The 18,746-nt window shown below is 46.0% G+C and overlaps 1 protein-coding gene across 1 annotated transcript in view; it reads right to left on the bottom strand.

Moving 5' to 3' along the window:
* Positions 1–1,385: 1,385 nt before the first annotated feature.
* LOC137342332 (scavenger receptor class B member 1-like) overlaps positions 1,386–18,746 on the bottom strand; it is an 83,833-nt gene continuing 66,472 nt past the window's right edge. The window contains exons 10-14 of the mRNA XM_068006269.1: positions 16,579–16,652; positions 12,162–12,213; positions 8,823–8,975; positions 5,879–5,992; positions 1,386–1,507 (exon numbers count right to left, since the gene is read on the bottom strand). Coding sequence (XP_067862370.1) covers positions 5,879–5,992; positions 8,823–8,975; positions 12,162–12,213; positions 16,579–16,652 — 393 coding nt within the window. The 3' untranslated portion in view covers positions 1,386–1,507. The remainder of the gene's footprint in view (positions 1,508–5,878; positions 5,993–8,822; positions 8,976–12,161; positions 12,214–16,578; positions 16,653–18,746) is intronic.

Raw genomic sequence — 18,746 nt, forward strand, 5'->3', positions numbered from 1 at the left:
GGTTCGGGGGGATGTTAAGGTGCAGGTTCGAGGGGTTATTAAGGTGCAGTTTGGGGGGGATGTTAAGGTGCAGTTTGGGGGAATGTTAAGGTGCAGGTTCGAGGGGTTATTAAGGTGCAGTTTGGGGGGGATGTTAAGGTGCAGTTTGGGGGAATGTTAAGGTGCAGGTTCGAGGGGTTATTAAGGTGCAGTTTGGGGGGGTTATTAAGGTGCTGGTTCGGGGGGGGATATTAAGGTGCAGGTTCGAGGGGTTATTAAGGTGCAGTTTGGGGGGGTTATTAAGGTGCTGGTTCGGGGGAATGTTAAGGTGCAGGTTCGGGGGGATGTTAAGGTGCAGTTTGGGGGAATGTTAAGGTGCAGGTTCGGGGGGATGTTAAGGTGCAGGTTCGGGGGAGTTATTACGGTGCAGGTTCGGGGGGGGATGTTAAGATGCATGTTCGGGGGATATCAGGTTCCCCAGCCATCGCCAATGTCTTACGGGGTAACTTGGCATGAGATGCAGTCATACCCAGGTATAGGTATGCAGACAATAACAGGCATGAACTAACCAGTTACAATACATGTGAGTCTTTCATTTGGGTGAAAGTGTGTTAGGATGTGATTGAAGGATTACTTGCCACCATTCCATCTCTTGGTGGAGGTGAGCTCTTGAATTGGGTGATGGGAGCTGGCTAAGTTGCAAACATGTTTAGTTCAGTGCGCTCTTGGAACGTGTTGCTCACTCCTCTTGCTGTGGCAGATCTAGCAATGTTTTTGCTGCTCTGTGTTGCTGGGCATGGGGTTGGCACGGACTCTGGCAGCTTAAAGGGACAGGCAGCATCAAGAAAACATTTGCAGCTTCTGATGGAATGGAAAATTGTACCAATGTAGACTGCCAGTTCATGGGGCCTGTCAGATTCTGCTGCTTGTTTAGCATTTAGGAGGTTGCTTGTTGTTGATTTTGCATTGCCAAGGTGATAATGACAGATAAAATGATATACATCATTGGGTCATTAGCATCTCATTTGCATACTCCGCCCATATTTCAGCGTGTGCTTCCATCATCTCTCATCAATTCCACAAGAAAGTATGTTGGGGGCAAAAATGTACAAAGATCCAACTCCCACCCAACTCCATGACTGCTTTTTATAGGAGGATAATCCTGCCAAGGAAATGCTCACAATTGTTTGCATTTACAATACACTGATTGTAATAAAGTGTCTGGATCCCTTTAGTACCTGTCTCGTATCCCAAGCTTATCTAGACAGTTTTCATTATAAATGTTGACATAGGAAATTATAATGGGAAAAGATGAGAGGAAGTGTATATAGACATAAGATTTTGAATATATTATATAAAGGGTGTGATTGATAAATCACGAGAAACTGAACATTTCTATATCTTTAATGTACACAGTGAACATTCCAAACTTAGTCTAATAATGTTCAGTCAGCAATTCAAGAACAGTAATGGAGGAGACGCAGTCTTCTAGAACCTTCTTCATTTCCGTCAAAGCATTTTGAAAGTACTAAAAAAAAGGAACAGATGAGAGTTAGTTGTGACTGGGCGAGACGCGGCGCTGGGCGAGACTTGTGACTGGGCGAGACGCGGCGCTGGGCGAGACACGGCGCTGGGCGAGACTTGTGACTGGGCGAGACGCGGCGCTGGGCGAGACGCGGCGCTGGGCGAGACTTGTGACTGGGCGAGACGCGGCGCTGGGCGAGACTTGTGACTGGGCGAGACGCGGCGCTGGGCGAGACGCGGCGCTGGGCGAGACGCGGCGCTGGGCGAGAGGCGGCGCTGGGCGAGAGGCGGCGCTGGGCGAGACTTGTGACTGGGCGAGACGCGGCGCTGGGCGAGAGGCGGCGCTGGGCGAGAGGCGGCGCTGGGCGAGACGCGGCGCTGGGCGAGAGGCGGCGCTGGGCGAGACGCCGCACTGGGTATCAGTTCAGAAGGACTTCAAAATCCAGGGCACAAGTTTTACATTAAGAAGATTCGATTCAGTACTGGGGAAAGAGGGAGCTGCTCCGTTGGGACGGGCTTCACTTAAACCGGGCTGGGACCAGCATCCTGGCAAATTGAATAACTAGGACAGTAGATAGGGCTTTACATTAAAAAGTGGGGGGAGGGGGGGGTCAGGTCAGGGGAAATTTATAAATCTAATCATGAAAGTCAAGGCAACAGAGCAGTGTAGTGATTTGGGTAAAGATAAGCAGAGTGTGGCAGAAAGGGACAGAGAGTTTACCAATAATAGAGCATCAGCAAATAATGTCAAAGCAGGAAAAAATCGTAAAAGGTCAAAATTAAAGGCTCTTTATCTGAACACACGGAACATTCATAACAAGATAGATGAATTTGTTGCACAAGTAGAGATAAATGGGTTTGATCTAATAGCTATTAAAGAGACATGGTTGCAAAGTGACCAAGGTTGGGAACTAAATATTCCAGGGTACATGACATTTAGAAAAGGCAGAATGGAAAAGGAGGGGGTGTAACCCTGAATATAAAGGATGAGATAAGGACAGTGGTGAGACAGGGTCTCGGCTCAGAAGATCAGGACGTAGAATCAGTCTGGGCGGAAATAAGAAATAACAAGGGACAGAAAACACTGGTGGGAGTATTTAATTGGCCCCCTAATAGTAGCAATACTGTTGGACAGAGTATTAATCATGAAATAATAGGAGCTTGTAACAAAGGTAATGCAGTAATCATGGGGGACTTTAATCTTCATATAGACCGGGCAAATCAAACTGGCAAAGGTAGTCTAGAGGATGAGTTCATGGAATGCATTCGAGACGGTTTCCTAGAGCAATACATCATGGAACCAACCAGGGAACAGGCTATTTTAGATTTTGTATTATGTAATGAGACAGGGTTAATTAGTAATCTCACAGTAAAGGATCCTCTGGGAAGAGTGATCATAATATGATAGAATTTCACATTGAGTTTGAGAATGACGTACTTAAGTCAGAAACTAGAGTCTTAAACTTAAATAAAGCCAATTACATAGGTATGAGGGGTGAGTTGGCTCAGGTCGATTGGGAAATTAAATTAAAGGATATGACGGTTGAAAAGCAACGGCAAACATTTAAAGAAATATTTCAATATTCTCAACAAATATACATTCCATTGAGAAATAAAAACTCCACGGGAAAAGTGATCCACCCGTGGCTAACTAAAGAAGTTAAGGAGAGTATTAGATTAAAAGAAGAGGCCTTTAATGTTGCCAAGAAGAGTAGTAAGCCTGAGGATTGGGAGAGTTTTAGAATCCAGCACAGGACAACCAAAAAATTGATAAAGAGAAAATAGGATATGAAAGCAAACTAGCAAGAAATATAAAAATGGATTGTAAGAGCTTCTACAAGTATATAAAAAGGAAGAGAGTAGAGAAAGTAAACGTTGGTCCCTTAGAGGCTGTGACAGGAGAAATTATAATGGGGAATCAGGAAATGGCAGATGCGTTAAACAAATATTTTGTATCTGTCTTCACAGTAGAAGACACAAAAAACATACCAGAAATAGTGGGGAACCAAGGGGCTAATGAGAGAGAGGAACTTAAAGTAATTAATATCAGTAGAGAAAAAGTACTGGAGAAACTAATGGGACTAAAAGCTGATAAATCCCCTGGACCTGATGGCCTACATCTGAGGGTTCTAAAAGAGGTGGCTGCAGAGATAGTGGATGCATTGGTTATTATCGTCCAAAGTTCCCTAGATTCTAGAACGGGCCCAGCGGATTGGAAGGTAGGAAATGTGACCCCGCTATTCAAGAAAGGCGGGAAAGAGAAAACAAGGAACGACAGGCCAGTTAGCCTGACATTAGTCGTCAAGAAAATGCTGGAATCCATTATTAAAGAAGTGGTAACAGGGCACTTAGAAAATCATAATATGATTAGGCAGAGTCAACATGGTTTTATGAAAGGGAAATCGTGTTTGACAAATTTATTAGAGTTTTTTGAGGATGTAACTAGCAGGGTAGATAAAGGGGAACCAGTGGATGTTGTATATTTGGATTTTCAAAAGGCATTCGATAAGGTGCCACATGAAAGGCTGTTACACAAGATAAGGGCTCATGGGGTTGGGGGTAATATATTAGAATGGATAGAGGATTGGTTAACGGACAGAAAACAGAGAGTAGGGATAAACGGGTCATTCTCAGGTTGGCAGGCTGTAACTAGTGGGATGCCGCAAGGATCAGTGCTTGGGCCTCAGCTATTTACAATCTATATTAATGACTTGGATGAAGGGACCGAGTGTAATGTATCCAAGTTTGCTGACGATACAAAGCTAGGTGGGAAAGTAAGCTATGAGGAGGACACAAAGGGACTGCAAAGGGATATAGACAGGTTAAGTGAGTGGGCAAGAAGTGTCCGATGGAGTATAATGTGGGGAAATGTGAGGTTATTCACTTTGGTAGGAAGAATAGAAAAACAGAATATTTTTTAAATGGTGAGAAACTATTAAATGTTGGTGTTCAGAGAGGCTTGGGTGTCCTCGTACAAGAAACACAAAAAGCTAGCATGCTGGTACAGCAAGCAATTAGGAAGGCAAATGGAATGTTGACCTTTATTGCAAGGGGCTGGAGTACAAGGGTAAGGAAGTCTTACTACGATTGTACAAGGTTTTGGTGAGGCCTCACCTGGAGTACTGTGTACAGTTTTGGTCTCCTTATCTAAGGAAGGATATACTTGCCTTAGAGGCAGTACAACGAAGGTTCACTCGATTAATTCCTGAGATGAGAGGGTTGTCCTATGAGGCGAGGTTGAGTAGAATGGGCCTATACTCTCTGGAGTTTAGAACAATGAGAGGTGGTCTCATTGAAACATATAAGATTATGAGGGGGCTTGACAGGGTAGATGCTGATAGGTTTTTTCGCATGGCTGGAGAGTCTAGAACTAGGGGGCAGCCATTTAAGACTGAGATGAGGAGGAATTTCTTCACTCACAGGGTTGTGAATCTTTGGAATTCTCTACCCCAGAGGGCTGTGGATGCTGAGTCGTTGAATATATTCAAGGCTGAGATCGATAGATTTCTGGACTCTAGAGGAATCAAGGGAAATGGGGATCGGGCAGGAAAGTGGAGTTGAGGTTGAAGATCAGCCATGATCTGATTGAATGACGGAGCATGCCCGAGGGGCCGTGTGACCTACTCCTGCTCCTATTCCTTATGTTCTTATGTTCTATGACCTGTGGGTCCGAAGTTTCAGTGTGGGCACCAGCATGAAGTCCGGGTTATATCAGTAAATGATCTATTTATTAATTTAGATTTGTTATTTATATTAATAAATTATTCAGTAGAATTTGGTGGGTAGGTGACTAGAAATTCCTCCTTGCTCCTCAGGGCAGTCCCCAAAACTCCAAGATCATTGTTACCCACTGTGCACCAGACGATGGAGAAAGCCCCTTTTCTAAAATGCTGAAACCTGCTTTGTACAGATCAAGGGACTGACGATGGGATAGAATGCCTTTGATCTTCCTATCGCAACATCAGTGGTAACACATTGATTTGAATTGGTTGTGATCAGTGTTTCTAGCAGAAAATCCAGGCTATATATCCCAGGAATCACTTGTGACATCGCATATACCAATAATTTAATAAGATCTTTAAATACCTTTTCCTAACTTTTTATTTTACTATTTGATCTGTTTCACAGGATTATTTTAAATCTATTGATATTATTAAACCTACAGCCTTTTCCATGTTAATAGCAGACAGGTTAGAGGGACCTTATCGAGTGGCACCATCTGGTTCTGTTCCTCAGGAACCCTGGTTTTCTCGTGGAGCTTCAGTCTGTGAATGAATCCTTCAATTGCTAATTGTTAAACTAACATGTTTTCATGAGTTCTGATTCAGTGATATAAAAAGCGTCCGTATGACCAGTGATAAAATCTGTAACCCACCTATAAATAGGATTCAGTTACCACCGTCCCATTAGCAACTTCCACCATTTTTGTTTTTTCTGAATAAACTGATTTGTCTCCAGTATTTTCAGTGCACAATTTTCTGTTTCTATCCTACAAAAGAAGCAATAATCAACATCCTGAAAAAGCAACATCTGGTACAAGCTGTCCTTGCTCCTCATTTCTTGGTTTACACGGAGCCCCAAAACCCAGAGTGAGACCTGTTCCTGGTGCAGCTGCTGAGAGGTGCCTGCTGGGAACATGCACCGCTGACACCAGCAGCCATTTCATGGTCAGGCAGACTGCACTACTGGGAAGTCCATCTGCAGGGGAAGGGGATCTGCCCTGAACCTCCAGATGGGCTCAACAACTATAAGCCCAGGGAGTCCAGATCTCTTCCTACACTTATGGCCATGTTTGGGGCCAGGAGCCACTCTCCAGAAACCCTGATGTAGAGTTGGGATCAGACATTCCAGAGTCTGAGCCTAGTTTGCAGCTGTTTCGTTGGATTCTCACTGAAATTACAGAAGTGCCCTGTAGGCTGCGGATTCTCAGGGCCAGGACGGTTCTGTTAAGATCCATCAGCTCCAATAATTTTGTTACTAAGATCAGTGTCAATTGGTTTAGCATTTGTGGGATGCTGGATTCATTTTCAACCAATCATAATTAGGATCACAAGCACTATATGTAATCTATAAGTGACAGCAGTTTGTAATATGTTCTGTCACATTCTATACTGCCCCAGGGGTGGGGGGACCTTTGCTGTAACACATGTTAAACATTTTACTATTGAGCTAAACTTAGCTCTCGAAAGGTTACTCAGGACAAATGGGATGGAGGCATAGATTAGCTTCAGACAGGCTGTCTGAACCAGCATGCTGTAGACAATGAAAGATAGCTTAACATTCTGGTGACAACTCTATTCATTGAACTCATGAGGGCTCATTATCAAGTTAGACTGGTGGATTCTGACCTTGGGTAGGAAGTCGGCAGTTTGACAAAAAACTGACCCTAAAGTAAAGCAGAGGAGAGAAAACAGGAGACCAGAGAGAGAGGATTTTCTGGCCAGGGCTATAGGACAAGAACAAAAATAATAACTTGCATTTATATAATATCTTTAGCAGAAAAAGTTCCCCAAGGTGCTTCACTGAGACTGAGCCAAAGCAAGGGAGTAATAAAAGCTTGGACAGAGATTGGTTTAAGAGTCTTAAAGGATGAGAGGGAAGTGGAGGGGTGAAGGAGTTTTGGGAGAGAATTCCAGAGCCTTCGTCCTACCATTGGCAGCTGTGCTTTCAGCCATCTGGGCCTCACACTCTGGAATTCCCTCCTAACTCTTCCACTTTTGGTTTCCCCTCTTATTAACTCCTTCTCTAACTTGGGGACCATTTTTGTTGATTACACCTCTATGAAACGCCTTGGGATGTTTTTCCACATAAACGGCGCTATATAAATGCAAGTTGTTGTTGTTCTTGAAGTGAGCATTATCTAAAGTCAGGTTTTGTTGAACAGACTAATATCAGATCTACTGTTTGTTTTATCTTCAGCAGCTTCATTAATGACCTTCCCTCCATTATAAGGTCAGAAGTGGGGATATTCGCTGATGATTGCAGTGTTCAGTTCCATTCACAACCCCTCAGATAGTGAAGCAGTCCGTGCCCGCATGCAGTAAGACCTGGACACCTTCCAGGCTTGGGCTGATAAGTGGAAAATATCATTTGTACCACATAAGTACCAGGCAATGACCATCACCAACAAGAGAGAGTCTAACCACCTCCCCTTGATAGTCAATGGCCTCAACATCCTGGGGGTCACCATTGACCAGAAACTTAACTGGACCAGCCATATAAATACTGTGGCTACAAGAGCAGGTCAGAGGCTGGGTATTCAGCGGCGAGTGACTCACCTCCTGACTCCCCAAAGCCTTTCCACCATCAGCCCAAGCCTGGAAGGTGTCCAGGTCTTACTGCATGCGGGCACGGACTGCTTCACTATCTGAGGGGTTGTGAATGGAACTGAACACTGCAATCATCAGCGAATATCCCCACTTCTGACCTTATAATGGAGGGAAGGTCATTAATGAAGCTGCTGAAGGTAAATCAAACAGTAGATCTGATATTAGTCTGTTCAACAAGGCACAAGTCAGGAGTGTGATGGAATACTCACCACTTGCCTGGATGAGTGCAGCTCCAACAACACTCAAGAAGCTCGACACCATCCAGGACAAAGCAGCCCGCTTGATTGGCACCCCATCTACCACCCTAAACATTCACTCCCTTCACCACCGGCGCACTGTGGCTGCAGTGTGTACCATCCACAGGATGCACTGCAGCAACTCGCCAAGGCTTCTTTGACAGCACCTCCCAAACCTGCGACCTCTACCACCTAGAAGGACAAGGGCAGTAGGTGCATGGGAACAACACCACCTGCACGTTCCCCTCCAAGTCACACACCATCCTGACTTGGAAATATATCGCCGTTCCTTCATCGTCACTGGGTCAAAATCCTGGAACTCCCTTCCTAACAGCACTGTGGGAGAACCTTCACCACACGGACTGCAGCGGTTCAAGAAGGCGGCTCACCACCACCTTCTCAAGGGCAACTAGGGATGGGCAATAAACGACGGCCTTGCCAGCGACACCCACATCCCAAGAATGAATAGTAATAAAAAATGTCCTTTCACAATATGGACTATATTGGACACATTCCCTTTCATAATAAGTTTGCACAGTTTCCAAGTATCAATTTATTGGTTCTTAGATAAACATTTAAAAATTTCACACACTGTTATTTTGGTATTTGATTTTGACTAAGGCCCTATAATTGTTATGCTTGTAGCTTTGAGAATTGTATTTTTTTTCAGTATTTAGCTTCTATTTTAGATAAACATAATTTTTCTTTTAATTCATTACCTTCTTGTGTTCTCTGAACTATTAATGTTTCTTACCTGCTGCAGAAGAATAATTCCAAGAATTCCAGCAATAACCACCAATAGGGAGCCAAGCACCAAGAGAATGTACTGGACACATTGCACAACCCTTGGTATTACCACCATGAAAGTGTAGAACGTATCTAGGATTGGGCCGTCAATGTTCCCACTCTGAAGGAAATGCAGTAAATTTGTTAAAAGTAGACAAAGGACACTCAGATTCTGCTTTTTATTAATAATTATTATAACAATTTGTGAATTTTTCAATATGTATTGATAGTGTTTTTAAAAATTTTGCAGCAGTTTTTATCTCTTCCTTTCTATAATGGCCACTGCTTTTAAAGTAAGCCCTGATACCACGCTGGGCTTCCTGGTGAGCAATGGCCTCACACACACCCGTATGGGATGGGGTTCATTTTAACTTTTGCCATTAACATAAAACAGGCAATATTGGATCGGCCACACATTTCACATTTCGCCCGATTTACCTTTCCATTGAGGTGTTTAATGTGCAGCCAATCAATATCCCTAGTTTTACACTGTCGCCAAGAGTTAAAATGACCCCAGGTACGTTTAAAGGTTTCAGACCCTGAGTGGGGCCTCTTCCTGTGCACTGAGAGGGTAAACAGTGAAAGTTATTTCCATTGGTTGGCGAATTGGTAACAAGTTGGCATAAAGTCAAAATAATCAACAGAAGAACAAAGGGAGAAGTTGGAAGGGATCTTTTACCACAGAGGGTCATTAGAATAGGGAATGATTTATCACAAGGGGCTACTGAGAGAGAGATTGGGACATCAGTGAAAAGGGAACTGGATAAATGTTTGCAAAGGAAAAATACAAAAAAGGAGAAAAAGCAGGAATTGAACTTACAAAAACAACTTGCATTTGTAGAGCAGCTTTAATGGAGATAAACATCCCAAGATGCTTCACAAAGGTATAAGGCAAATAAATGGATATCGAGACAAAGAAAGGAATATTATGAGGGGTGATTAAAAGCTTTCACAAAGATGTGGGTTTAAAGGAAGAGAGGGAGGTGGTGAGGCGGAGGGGGTAGGGAGGGAATTCCTGAGTGTGTGGCCTTGGAGGTTGTAGGCACGCCCATCAATGGTGGAACAAAGACTGGGGGGGGGGGGAGTGGGGGTGGTGCACAAGGGTCTGGAATCTGAGGAATGGAGTTTGGAGGGGGTTGGAGAAGGGATGGGAAAGGCCGTGGAGGGATTTAAACACAAGGATGAGAATTTTAAATTTGCAGGTCTGGGAGCCAATGTAGGTCAGTGAGGACAGGGCAATGGGCGAGCAGATAGGATATGGGCAGCAGATTTATAGATGAGCTGAAGTTTACAGAGGGTGGGGGATGGGATTCTGGTCGGGAGAGCATTGGAACAGTCGAGTCTAGAGATAAGAAAGGTTGATGGGCTGATGTATGAATGGAGACAGGCAATGGTACAGAGGTGGAGCTAGGTAGTTTTTGTGATGGAGAGGATGTGGGGCCAGAAGTTCAGCTTGAGGTCAAATAGGACACCAAAGTTGCAAACAGTCTGGTTCAATCTGAGACAATGGCAGGGAGTTGGGATGGAATTGGTGCTGAGGGTATGGAGTTTGTAGATTTTCCCAATGTTTAGCTGGAGGAAATTGCGACTCATCCGAGACTGAATGCTGGACAAAAACAGCCTGACAACATATAGAGAGAGTGGAGGGAGGTGGTGAACAGGGAGTGCTGGGTGTCAATAGTGTACAGGTGAAATCTGATCCTATGTCTGCGGATGATGTCGCCAAGGGGTTGCATGTAGATGAGAAAGAGGTGACCGTCGGGGTAGATCCTTGGGGAACTCTCAAGGTGTTGGTTTCTCTTCCTGCCCCTGCACCAACAGTAGAGACCCTCTGGTTACAATCAGATGGGCATGAGTAAAACCCAATGATATCAGTCCCACCCAGCTGGACAACGAAGGAGGCATTGGAGGAGGATGGTGTGGTCAACCATGTTAAAGGCTGCAGAGGAGTGAAAATGAACCATAGTCACAGTCACAGAGATATAATTTGTGACTTTGATAAGGGCCGTTTCAGTGCTGAGGCAGCGGTGGAAACCAGACTGGAGGGATTCAAACATGGAGTTGTGGGAAAGATGGGCACGGATTTGGGAGGCAACAACACATTCAGGAACTTTGGAGAGGAAAGGGAGGTTGGAGGTGGGGTGGTAGTTTGCAAGGACAGAGGGGTGAAGGGTGGGCTTTTTCAGGAAGGGGGTGATGATGGCTGTTTTGAAAGGAAGGGGACAGTACCTGAGGAGCAGGAACCATTTACAACGTCAGCTAGAATTGGGGCCAGGAAGTGGTTAGTGGGGAGAAATCCAGTTGAAGAGTTTGCACCACCACAGGAGCGATGGGCCGTTATAATTTTTATGATCCTTTTAGAAATTAAATGGATCCAAAAAGTAAGAATACGTAACAGTTGTGCTGATTTGGGATGAGCAATATCGGATCTAGTGCTCGTTTCCTGTCCTCCTCTATTTTAATAAGTATATTTCCTGTTGTTTAACTGCTTCACAGCCATTTATTATTCATTTCACTTACATTATAAATCACCTGAATCTCAGCAGGAGCCAGGTGAGGCTGGACCTCCCAGCAGGAGTCAGTAGAGGCTGGGTCTCCCAGCAGGAGTCAGGTGAGGCTGGGCCTCCCAGCAGGAGCCAGGTGAGGCTGGGCCTCCCAGCAGGAGTCAGGTGAGGCTGGGCCTCCCAGCAGGAGTCAGGTGAGGCTGGGCCTCCCAGCAGGAGTCAGGTGAGGCTGGGCCTCCCAGCAGGAGTCAGGTGAGGCTGGGCCTCCCAGCAGGAGCCAGGTGAGGCTGGGCCTCCCAGCAGGAGCCAGGTGAGGCTGGGCCTCCCAGCAGGAGTCAGGTGAGGCTGGGCCTCCCAGCAGGAGCCAGGTGAGGCTGGGCCTCCCAGCAAGAGCCAGGTGAGGCTGGGCCTCCCAGCAGGAGTCAGGTGAGGCTGGGCCTCCCATCAGGAGCCAGGTGAGGCTGAGTTAATAAAAGGGATGAGTCTGTCACTGCGTCTGTCAGTTTAAACTGTGACGTCCTTCATAAATCAAGCTCTCAGGTGTGGCCGTGTAATTAACTCCGTCTCTCTATTTATCCCCTTGAATGGATCTCTCTCGATTTCCTTTAACAAAAACATAACAAGCAACTTGTTTCGTGTGAGTTAACGTTCATTAACCTGTATCAGTCTGAACCACACTCCGCGTATAATATAAACTTTAGCAGCAATCTTGCTCACCAGTTTATTCATCCATGTTTCATTCGACATGGAGGGGAAATTTTACCTTGATGGGTTTTAGGAGAGTTTCCCTCGTACTGACTCACCTCATCAAACCAAATTAAAGGATACAGCAGTGTTTGCATCTTCCCAGTGATTCTAAGCAAGGAAAGGTGCAAGATTATTATGCTGCATGATGAATTGTGTAAATATTTCACAATCTGATCACCTGTCCTGGGAAATTTGCCAATTTTACTCTGACTTTGGTTTCAGAGTCTGTGGCTAAATATTTTCAAGATGAGGTAACGCATCGTCAACAATGAAAGTGATCGATTCGTCATCAGACAAGAATTAACCTTCTGTACAGTCTGACTTTATCCACAGTAATATGTGTCAGTCTGTCAGTGCACTCAGAGTTTTCCACATTGGAGAACAGATCTAGCAGAGGGTCAGCTGATTGAGGTCACATCACCTCTGACTTTAATCAGTCCTCAATTCCTTGTTCTAGAATAAAACCAAACAAAAATACAACCAGAAGAGAAAATTTAATTCACAACCCAAAATATTTTTCTGTTTTTAAACCAAGCTTCTTATTTTGTGGGAACAGTCACTCGGTGTAAAATTTGCCAAGTGTTGTAGATTTTATTCTACATCCTCCAGTCACTTACATGTCCATGGTTTAATTATTTCAGTGTAATCCTTTACCACAAGGGGCTACTGAGACAGAGATCACAACATCATGTAAATGGGAATTGGATAAGGAAGAATATGAAAGGGCAGGGAAATGGGATTCGAATAGACAGTTCCAGTTGGAGAGCTAGCAGCGGCCGTTATACTGGCACAATGGGCCAAATGGCCTCCTCTATTCCTGATCTTTGTCCCACGTTTCCAGCCCTTTATGTTGCCCCTGGATTTTTAGGGCTACCCTGGGGGGGCTGCACAAATGGGCCTGTGGATGGATTAGGCCCAGGCCCAGGTCCAGGTCCATCAGTAACATGGAGAGGGAGGTCCAAGCCTCTCACCTCTATTCTCTCAGGCTGGAGCTCGGCCTGGACCCACACAGACCACACTGGGTGTGCTGCTCCTGTCTGGCACTGGAGCAGAAGGGGGCCAGAAAAATTGGTCGTGTTAAGTGGAATAGAAAAAAATAATCCTGAGCTCGATTTCAAGTGAAATAATGACTGCACAAACTGGGAGAGGGAATTACAGGTTGCGGGGAGTGAGGCGCAGACTGCGGGGAGTGGGGTGCAGAATGCAGGGAGTGGGGTACACCTCCGGGGAGTTGGGTGTAGGCTGTGGGGAGTGGGGTACAGGCTCTGGGGAACGGGGCATAGGCTCCGGGGAACAGGGCATAGGCTCCGGGGAACGGGGTACAGAGGATGAGCACCAGTTCTTTATGATTGGCAGTTTATTTTATTTTGTACTTTTCTATGTTTTGAGATAATTTTGTGACTATGAGGCGGGAAGAATCAGGACAATATGCAGGAAAACACAGACAGACTTAGGGGTTCAGGCACACAAACAGTTAAAAGTGGGAGAACAAATTGATAAAGCTGCTTAAAAAAGTATCTGGAATCCTAGGTTTAATAAATAGGGGTTTAGAGTACAAGGGATGGGTTCGAAGAATCTTTTTTTACACTGAGGGTTAAGACATGCTGAGCCCCATCAGACACAGTGGGGAAATCAGAATCCATTCCAGGTTCAAAAGGGAAGTGGGTAAATATCTAAACATGAGAAATTGATGGGGTTGCTCTTTTTGATCTATATTAATGACCTGGACTTGGGTATAGAGGGTATAATTTTTAGGTTTCCAGATGATATGAAACTTGGAAATGTAGTAAACAATGTGGAGGATAGTAACAGACTTCAAGAGGACAGAGACAGACTGGTGAAACGGGCAGATACATGGCAAATGGAATTTAACGCACAGTAGTGTGAAGTGGTACATTTTGGTAGGAAGAACGAGGAGAGATGATATAAACTAAATGGTACAATTTTAAAGAGGGTGTAGGAACAGAGGGACCTGGGTGTTTAAGTACACTTCATTAATAGAGTTATAGAGTACAAAAGCAAGGAAGTTATACTAAACTTTTATAAAACACTGGTTAGGCCACAGCTGGAGTATTGTGTCCAGTTCTGGGCACTGCATTTTAGGAAGGAGAGGGTGCAGAACAGAGTTACTAGAATGGTACCAGGGATGAGGGACTTCAGTGATGTAGAGAGACTGGAGAAGCTGGGATTGTTCTCCTTAGAACAGAGAAGGTTAAGAATAGATTTGATAGAGGTGTTCAAAATCATGAACAGTTTTGATAGAGTAAATAAGGAGAAACTGTTTCCAGTGGCAGAACGGTCGGTAACCAGAGGACACAGATTTAAGGTAATTCGCAAAAGAGCCAGAGGCGACATGGGGAAACATTTTTTTATGCAGTGAGTTGTTCTGATCTGGAATGCGCTGCCTGAAAGGGCGGTGGGAAGCAGATTCAATAATAATTTTCAAAAGGGAATTGGATAAATACTTGAAGGAAAAACATTTACAGGGCTATGGGGAAAGAGCCAGCACAGGCATGATGGGCCAAATGGCCTCCTTCTGTGCTGTACCTACTATGATACTTTGATATGATAAAAGGATAGGGGAAAGGGCAGAGGACTAGGATTGAGGGGAGAGCCTTTTCAGGGAGAGGGCACAGGGGCGATGGGCCGAACCTGTCCTGTAAAATTCTACGAAGACAAAGTTTTGCTCTGACCCCTCGGGTGCGATTTTCAGACAGGTGCAACTGAAATATAACCACAGTTCTGCTGGTTATGATTTGAGCTGTGCGACTATTGGTTTATCATAATACAGGACAACCATCACTTAAATTAACAAGAGTCCTGCTTGCACAATATTCATTCCACATGCAAACCTGTTGCTCCTGACTACACTCCCTCGCTGAATTTCCCAAATTTAAAAAAATTAGCACATTTTATATTTTCTCAGCTTTAATCAGTTTTGCTTTTATGCAATCTCCCCATGCCGATAGGGTCAGGGTTACAATCTCCCCGTGCGATAGGGTCAGGGTTACAATCTCCCCGTGCCGATAGGGTCAGGGTTACAATCTCCCCATGCCGATAGGGTCAGGGTTACAATCTCCCCGTGCGATAGGGTCAGGGTTACAATCTCCCCGTGCGATAGGGTCAGGGTTACAATCTCCCCGTGCGATAGGGTCAGGGTTACAATCTCCCCGTGCGATAGGGTCAGGGTTACAATCTCCCCGTGCGGTAGGGTCAGGGTTACAATCTCCCCGTGCCGATAGGGTCAGGGTTACAATCTCCCCGTGCGGTAGGGTCAGGGTTACAATCTCCCCGTGCCGACAGGGTCAGGATTACAATCTCCCCGTGCCGACAGGGTCAGGGTTACAATCTCCCCGTGCGATAGGGTCAGGGTTACAATCTCCCCGTGCGGTAGGGTCAGGGTTACAATCTCCCCGTGCCGATAGGGTCAGGGTTACAATCTCCCCGTGCGGTAGGGTCAGGGTTACAATCTCCCCGTGCCGACAGGGTCAGGATTACAATCTCCCCGTGCCGACAGGGTCAGGGTTACAATCTCCCCGTGCGATAGGGTCAGGGTTACAATCTCCCCGTGCGATAGGGTCAGGGTTACAATCTCCCCGTGCGGTAGGGTCAGGGTTACAATCTCCCCGTGCCGATAGGGTCAGGGTTACAATCTCCCCGTGCGGTAGGGTCAGGGTTACAATCTCCCCGTGCCGACAGGGTCAGGATTACAATCTCCCCGTGCCGACAGGGTCAGGGTTACAATCTCCCCGTGCGATAGGGTCAGGGTTACAATCTCCCCGTGCGGTAGGGTCAGGGTTACAATCTCCCCATGCGGTAGGGTCAGGGTTACAATCTCCCCATGCCGACAGGGTCAGGGTTACAATCTCCCCGTGCGATAGGGTCAGGGTTACAATCTCCCCGTGCGGTAGGGTCAGGGTTACAATCTCCCCGTGCGGTAGGGTCAGGGTTACAATCTCCCCGTGCGGTAGGGTCAGGGTTACAATCTCCCCGTGCGGTAGGGTCAGGGTTACAATCTCCCCGTGCGGTAGGGTCAGGGTTACAATCTCCCCGTGCGGTAGGGTCAGGGTTACAATCTCCCCGTGCGGTAGGGTCAGGGTTACAATCTCCCCGTGCGGTAGGGTCAGGGTTACAATCTCCCCGTGCGGTAGGGTCAGGGTTACAATCTCCCCGTGCGGTAGGGTCAGGGTTACAATCTCCCCGTGCGGTAGGGTCAGGGTTACAATCTCCCCGTGCGGTAGGGTCAGGGTTACAATCTCCCCGTGCGGTAGGGTCAGGGTTACAATCTCCCCGTGCCAACAGGGTCAGGGTTACAATCTCCCCGTGCCAACAGGGTCAGGGTTGGGGTCAGGGTCGAGGTCGTACTGACGACCTTCAATTCTAATCTGTGATCCCAACAAATATCAATGGCCACTTTCGTCACCTCATTAAACAGTCAGATGGATTTATAAATGACCCAACAGACTCACTTACGTTATTCCTTTTGCGCTCTTTAGGAATAAATTCAACTGTAATTTAATGGAGACGTTCAAGGGGATGCCAGACAACTAAAAGAGAAAGAAATCAACAGACTTTACGAACATACGAACACAGAGTAGGCCATTCGGCCCCTCGAGCCTGCTCTGCCATTTGATAAGATCATGGCTGATCTGATTGTGACCTCAACCCTACTTTCCCGTCTACCTACTGTAACCTTTGACTCCCTTGTTAATCAGGAATCTATCTAACTCAGCCTTAAAAATATTCAATGACCCTGCCTCCCCCGCTCTCTGGGGAAGGGAGTTCCACAGACTCACGACCCTCTGAGAGAAAAAAATTCTCCTCATCTCTGTCTTAAATGGGAGACCCCTTATTTTTAAACTGTGGCCCCGAGTTCTAGTCTCTCCCACAAGGGGAAACATCCTCTCAGCATCTACCCCTTCAAGTCTCCTCAGGATCTTATATGTTTCAATAAGATCACCTCTCATTCTTCTAAACTCCAGTGTATACAGGCCCGACTTGTCCAACCTTTCCTCATAAGATAACCCCCACGTCCCAGGAATCAGTCGAGTGAACCTTCTCTGAACCACCTCCAAAGCAATTTTAAAACATATAATGGGTGCAGTGTCCAATGTTTTGCCTTGTTCAATAACTGGTTACGTTAATCAGTGCAGCAGAAACCTCTCATTATCTTTCATCAGTTCATCCAGCACTCAATCGGTTCATTTTCACATTTCCTTTGCCTTAGAAATCTGCATCCAGGCCGAGCCATTCAAAGAAACTCTGACTTATATCAGATGGAGAACCCCAAATTTACTGAGCATCTTTCAAAATTTAGAACTCCGTTAAAGAGCACAATTCGTACTCCTGACATGGCACTTACACACCAACAGAGCTCACACTCACAACTTGCACACGGACAGAGCTCATACACACAATTCACAGTCCGACAGAGCTCACACTCACAACTTGCAGTCCGACAGAGCTCACACTCACAACTCGCAATAAGACAGAGCTCACACTCACAACTTGCAGTCCGACAGAGCTCACACTCACAACTCGCAATAAGACGGAGCTCACGCTCACAACTTGCACTGACAGCATGCACACTCACAACTTGCGCAGTGACAGAGCTCACACTCACAACTTGCACTGTGACAGAACTCATGCTTACAACCCATATTACGACAAAGCTTATGCTCACAACTCGCACTCTGACAGAACTCACACTCACAAGCCATACTCTGACACAGCTTGCAATCACAACCCTTACTCTGGCAGGGCTCACGCTCACAACTTGCACTCCGGTGGAGCTCACACTCACAGCTCACACAGTCACAGAGCTCACACTCACAGCATACTCGCCGATAAAGCTCACTTGCAACTCGCATAAGACAGAGCTCACACTCACAACTCACAATCTGAGAGCTCACACTCGCAATCTGCACTCCGAGAGCTCACACTCACAACTTGCAATGCAACAAAGCTCACACTCACAACTCGCAATAAGACGGAGCTCACACTCACAACTTGCATTCTTGACAGAGTGCACACTCACAACTTACATTCTTGACAGAGTGCACACTCACAACTTGCACTCAAACAGAGCTCACACTCACAACTCACAGCAACAGACCTCATACTCACAATCTGCACTACGACAGAGCTCACACTCATAACTTGCACTGTGACAGAACTCACGCTCACAACCCATATTCCGACAAAGCTCACGCACACAACTCATACTCTGACAGAACTCACACTCACAAGCCGTACTCCAACACAGCTCGCAATCACAACCCTTACTCTGGCAGGGCTCACACTCACAACTCACACTCCGTGAAGCTCACACTCACAACTCACAGAGCTCACACTCACAGCTTGCTTTTCAATAAAGCTCACACTTGCAACTTGCAATAGAGAGCTCACACTCACAACTTGCACACCGACAGAACTCACACTCAAAATCTGCACTCTGACAAAGCTCACACTCACAACTTGCACTGTGACATAGCTCACACTCACACCATACTTCAACGGAGCGCACAGCTCACACTCCGAATCAGCTCACACTCACAACTCACGCTCCGATGGAGCTCACACTCACAACCCTAACTCCGGCAGAGATCATGCTCACAACTCGCAGTCCGACAGAGCTCACA

Source organism: Heptranchias perlo, chromosome 25, assembly GCF_035084215.1.
Source record: "Heptranchias perlo isolate sHepPer1 chromosome 25, sHepPer1.hap1, whole genome shotgun sequence".
Lineage (NCBI taxonomy): Eukaryota > Metazoa > Chordata > Chondrichthyes > Hexanchiformes > Hexanchidae > Heptranchias > Heptranchias perlo.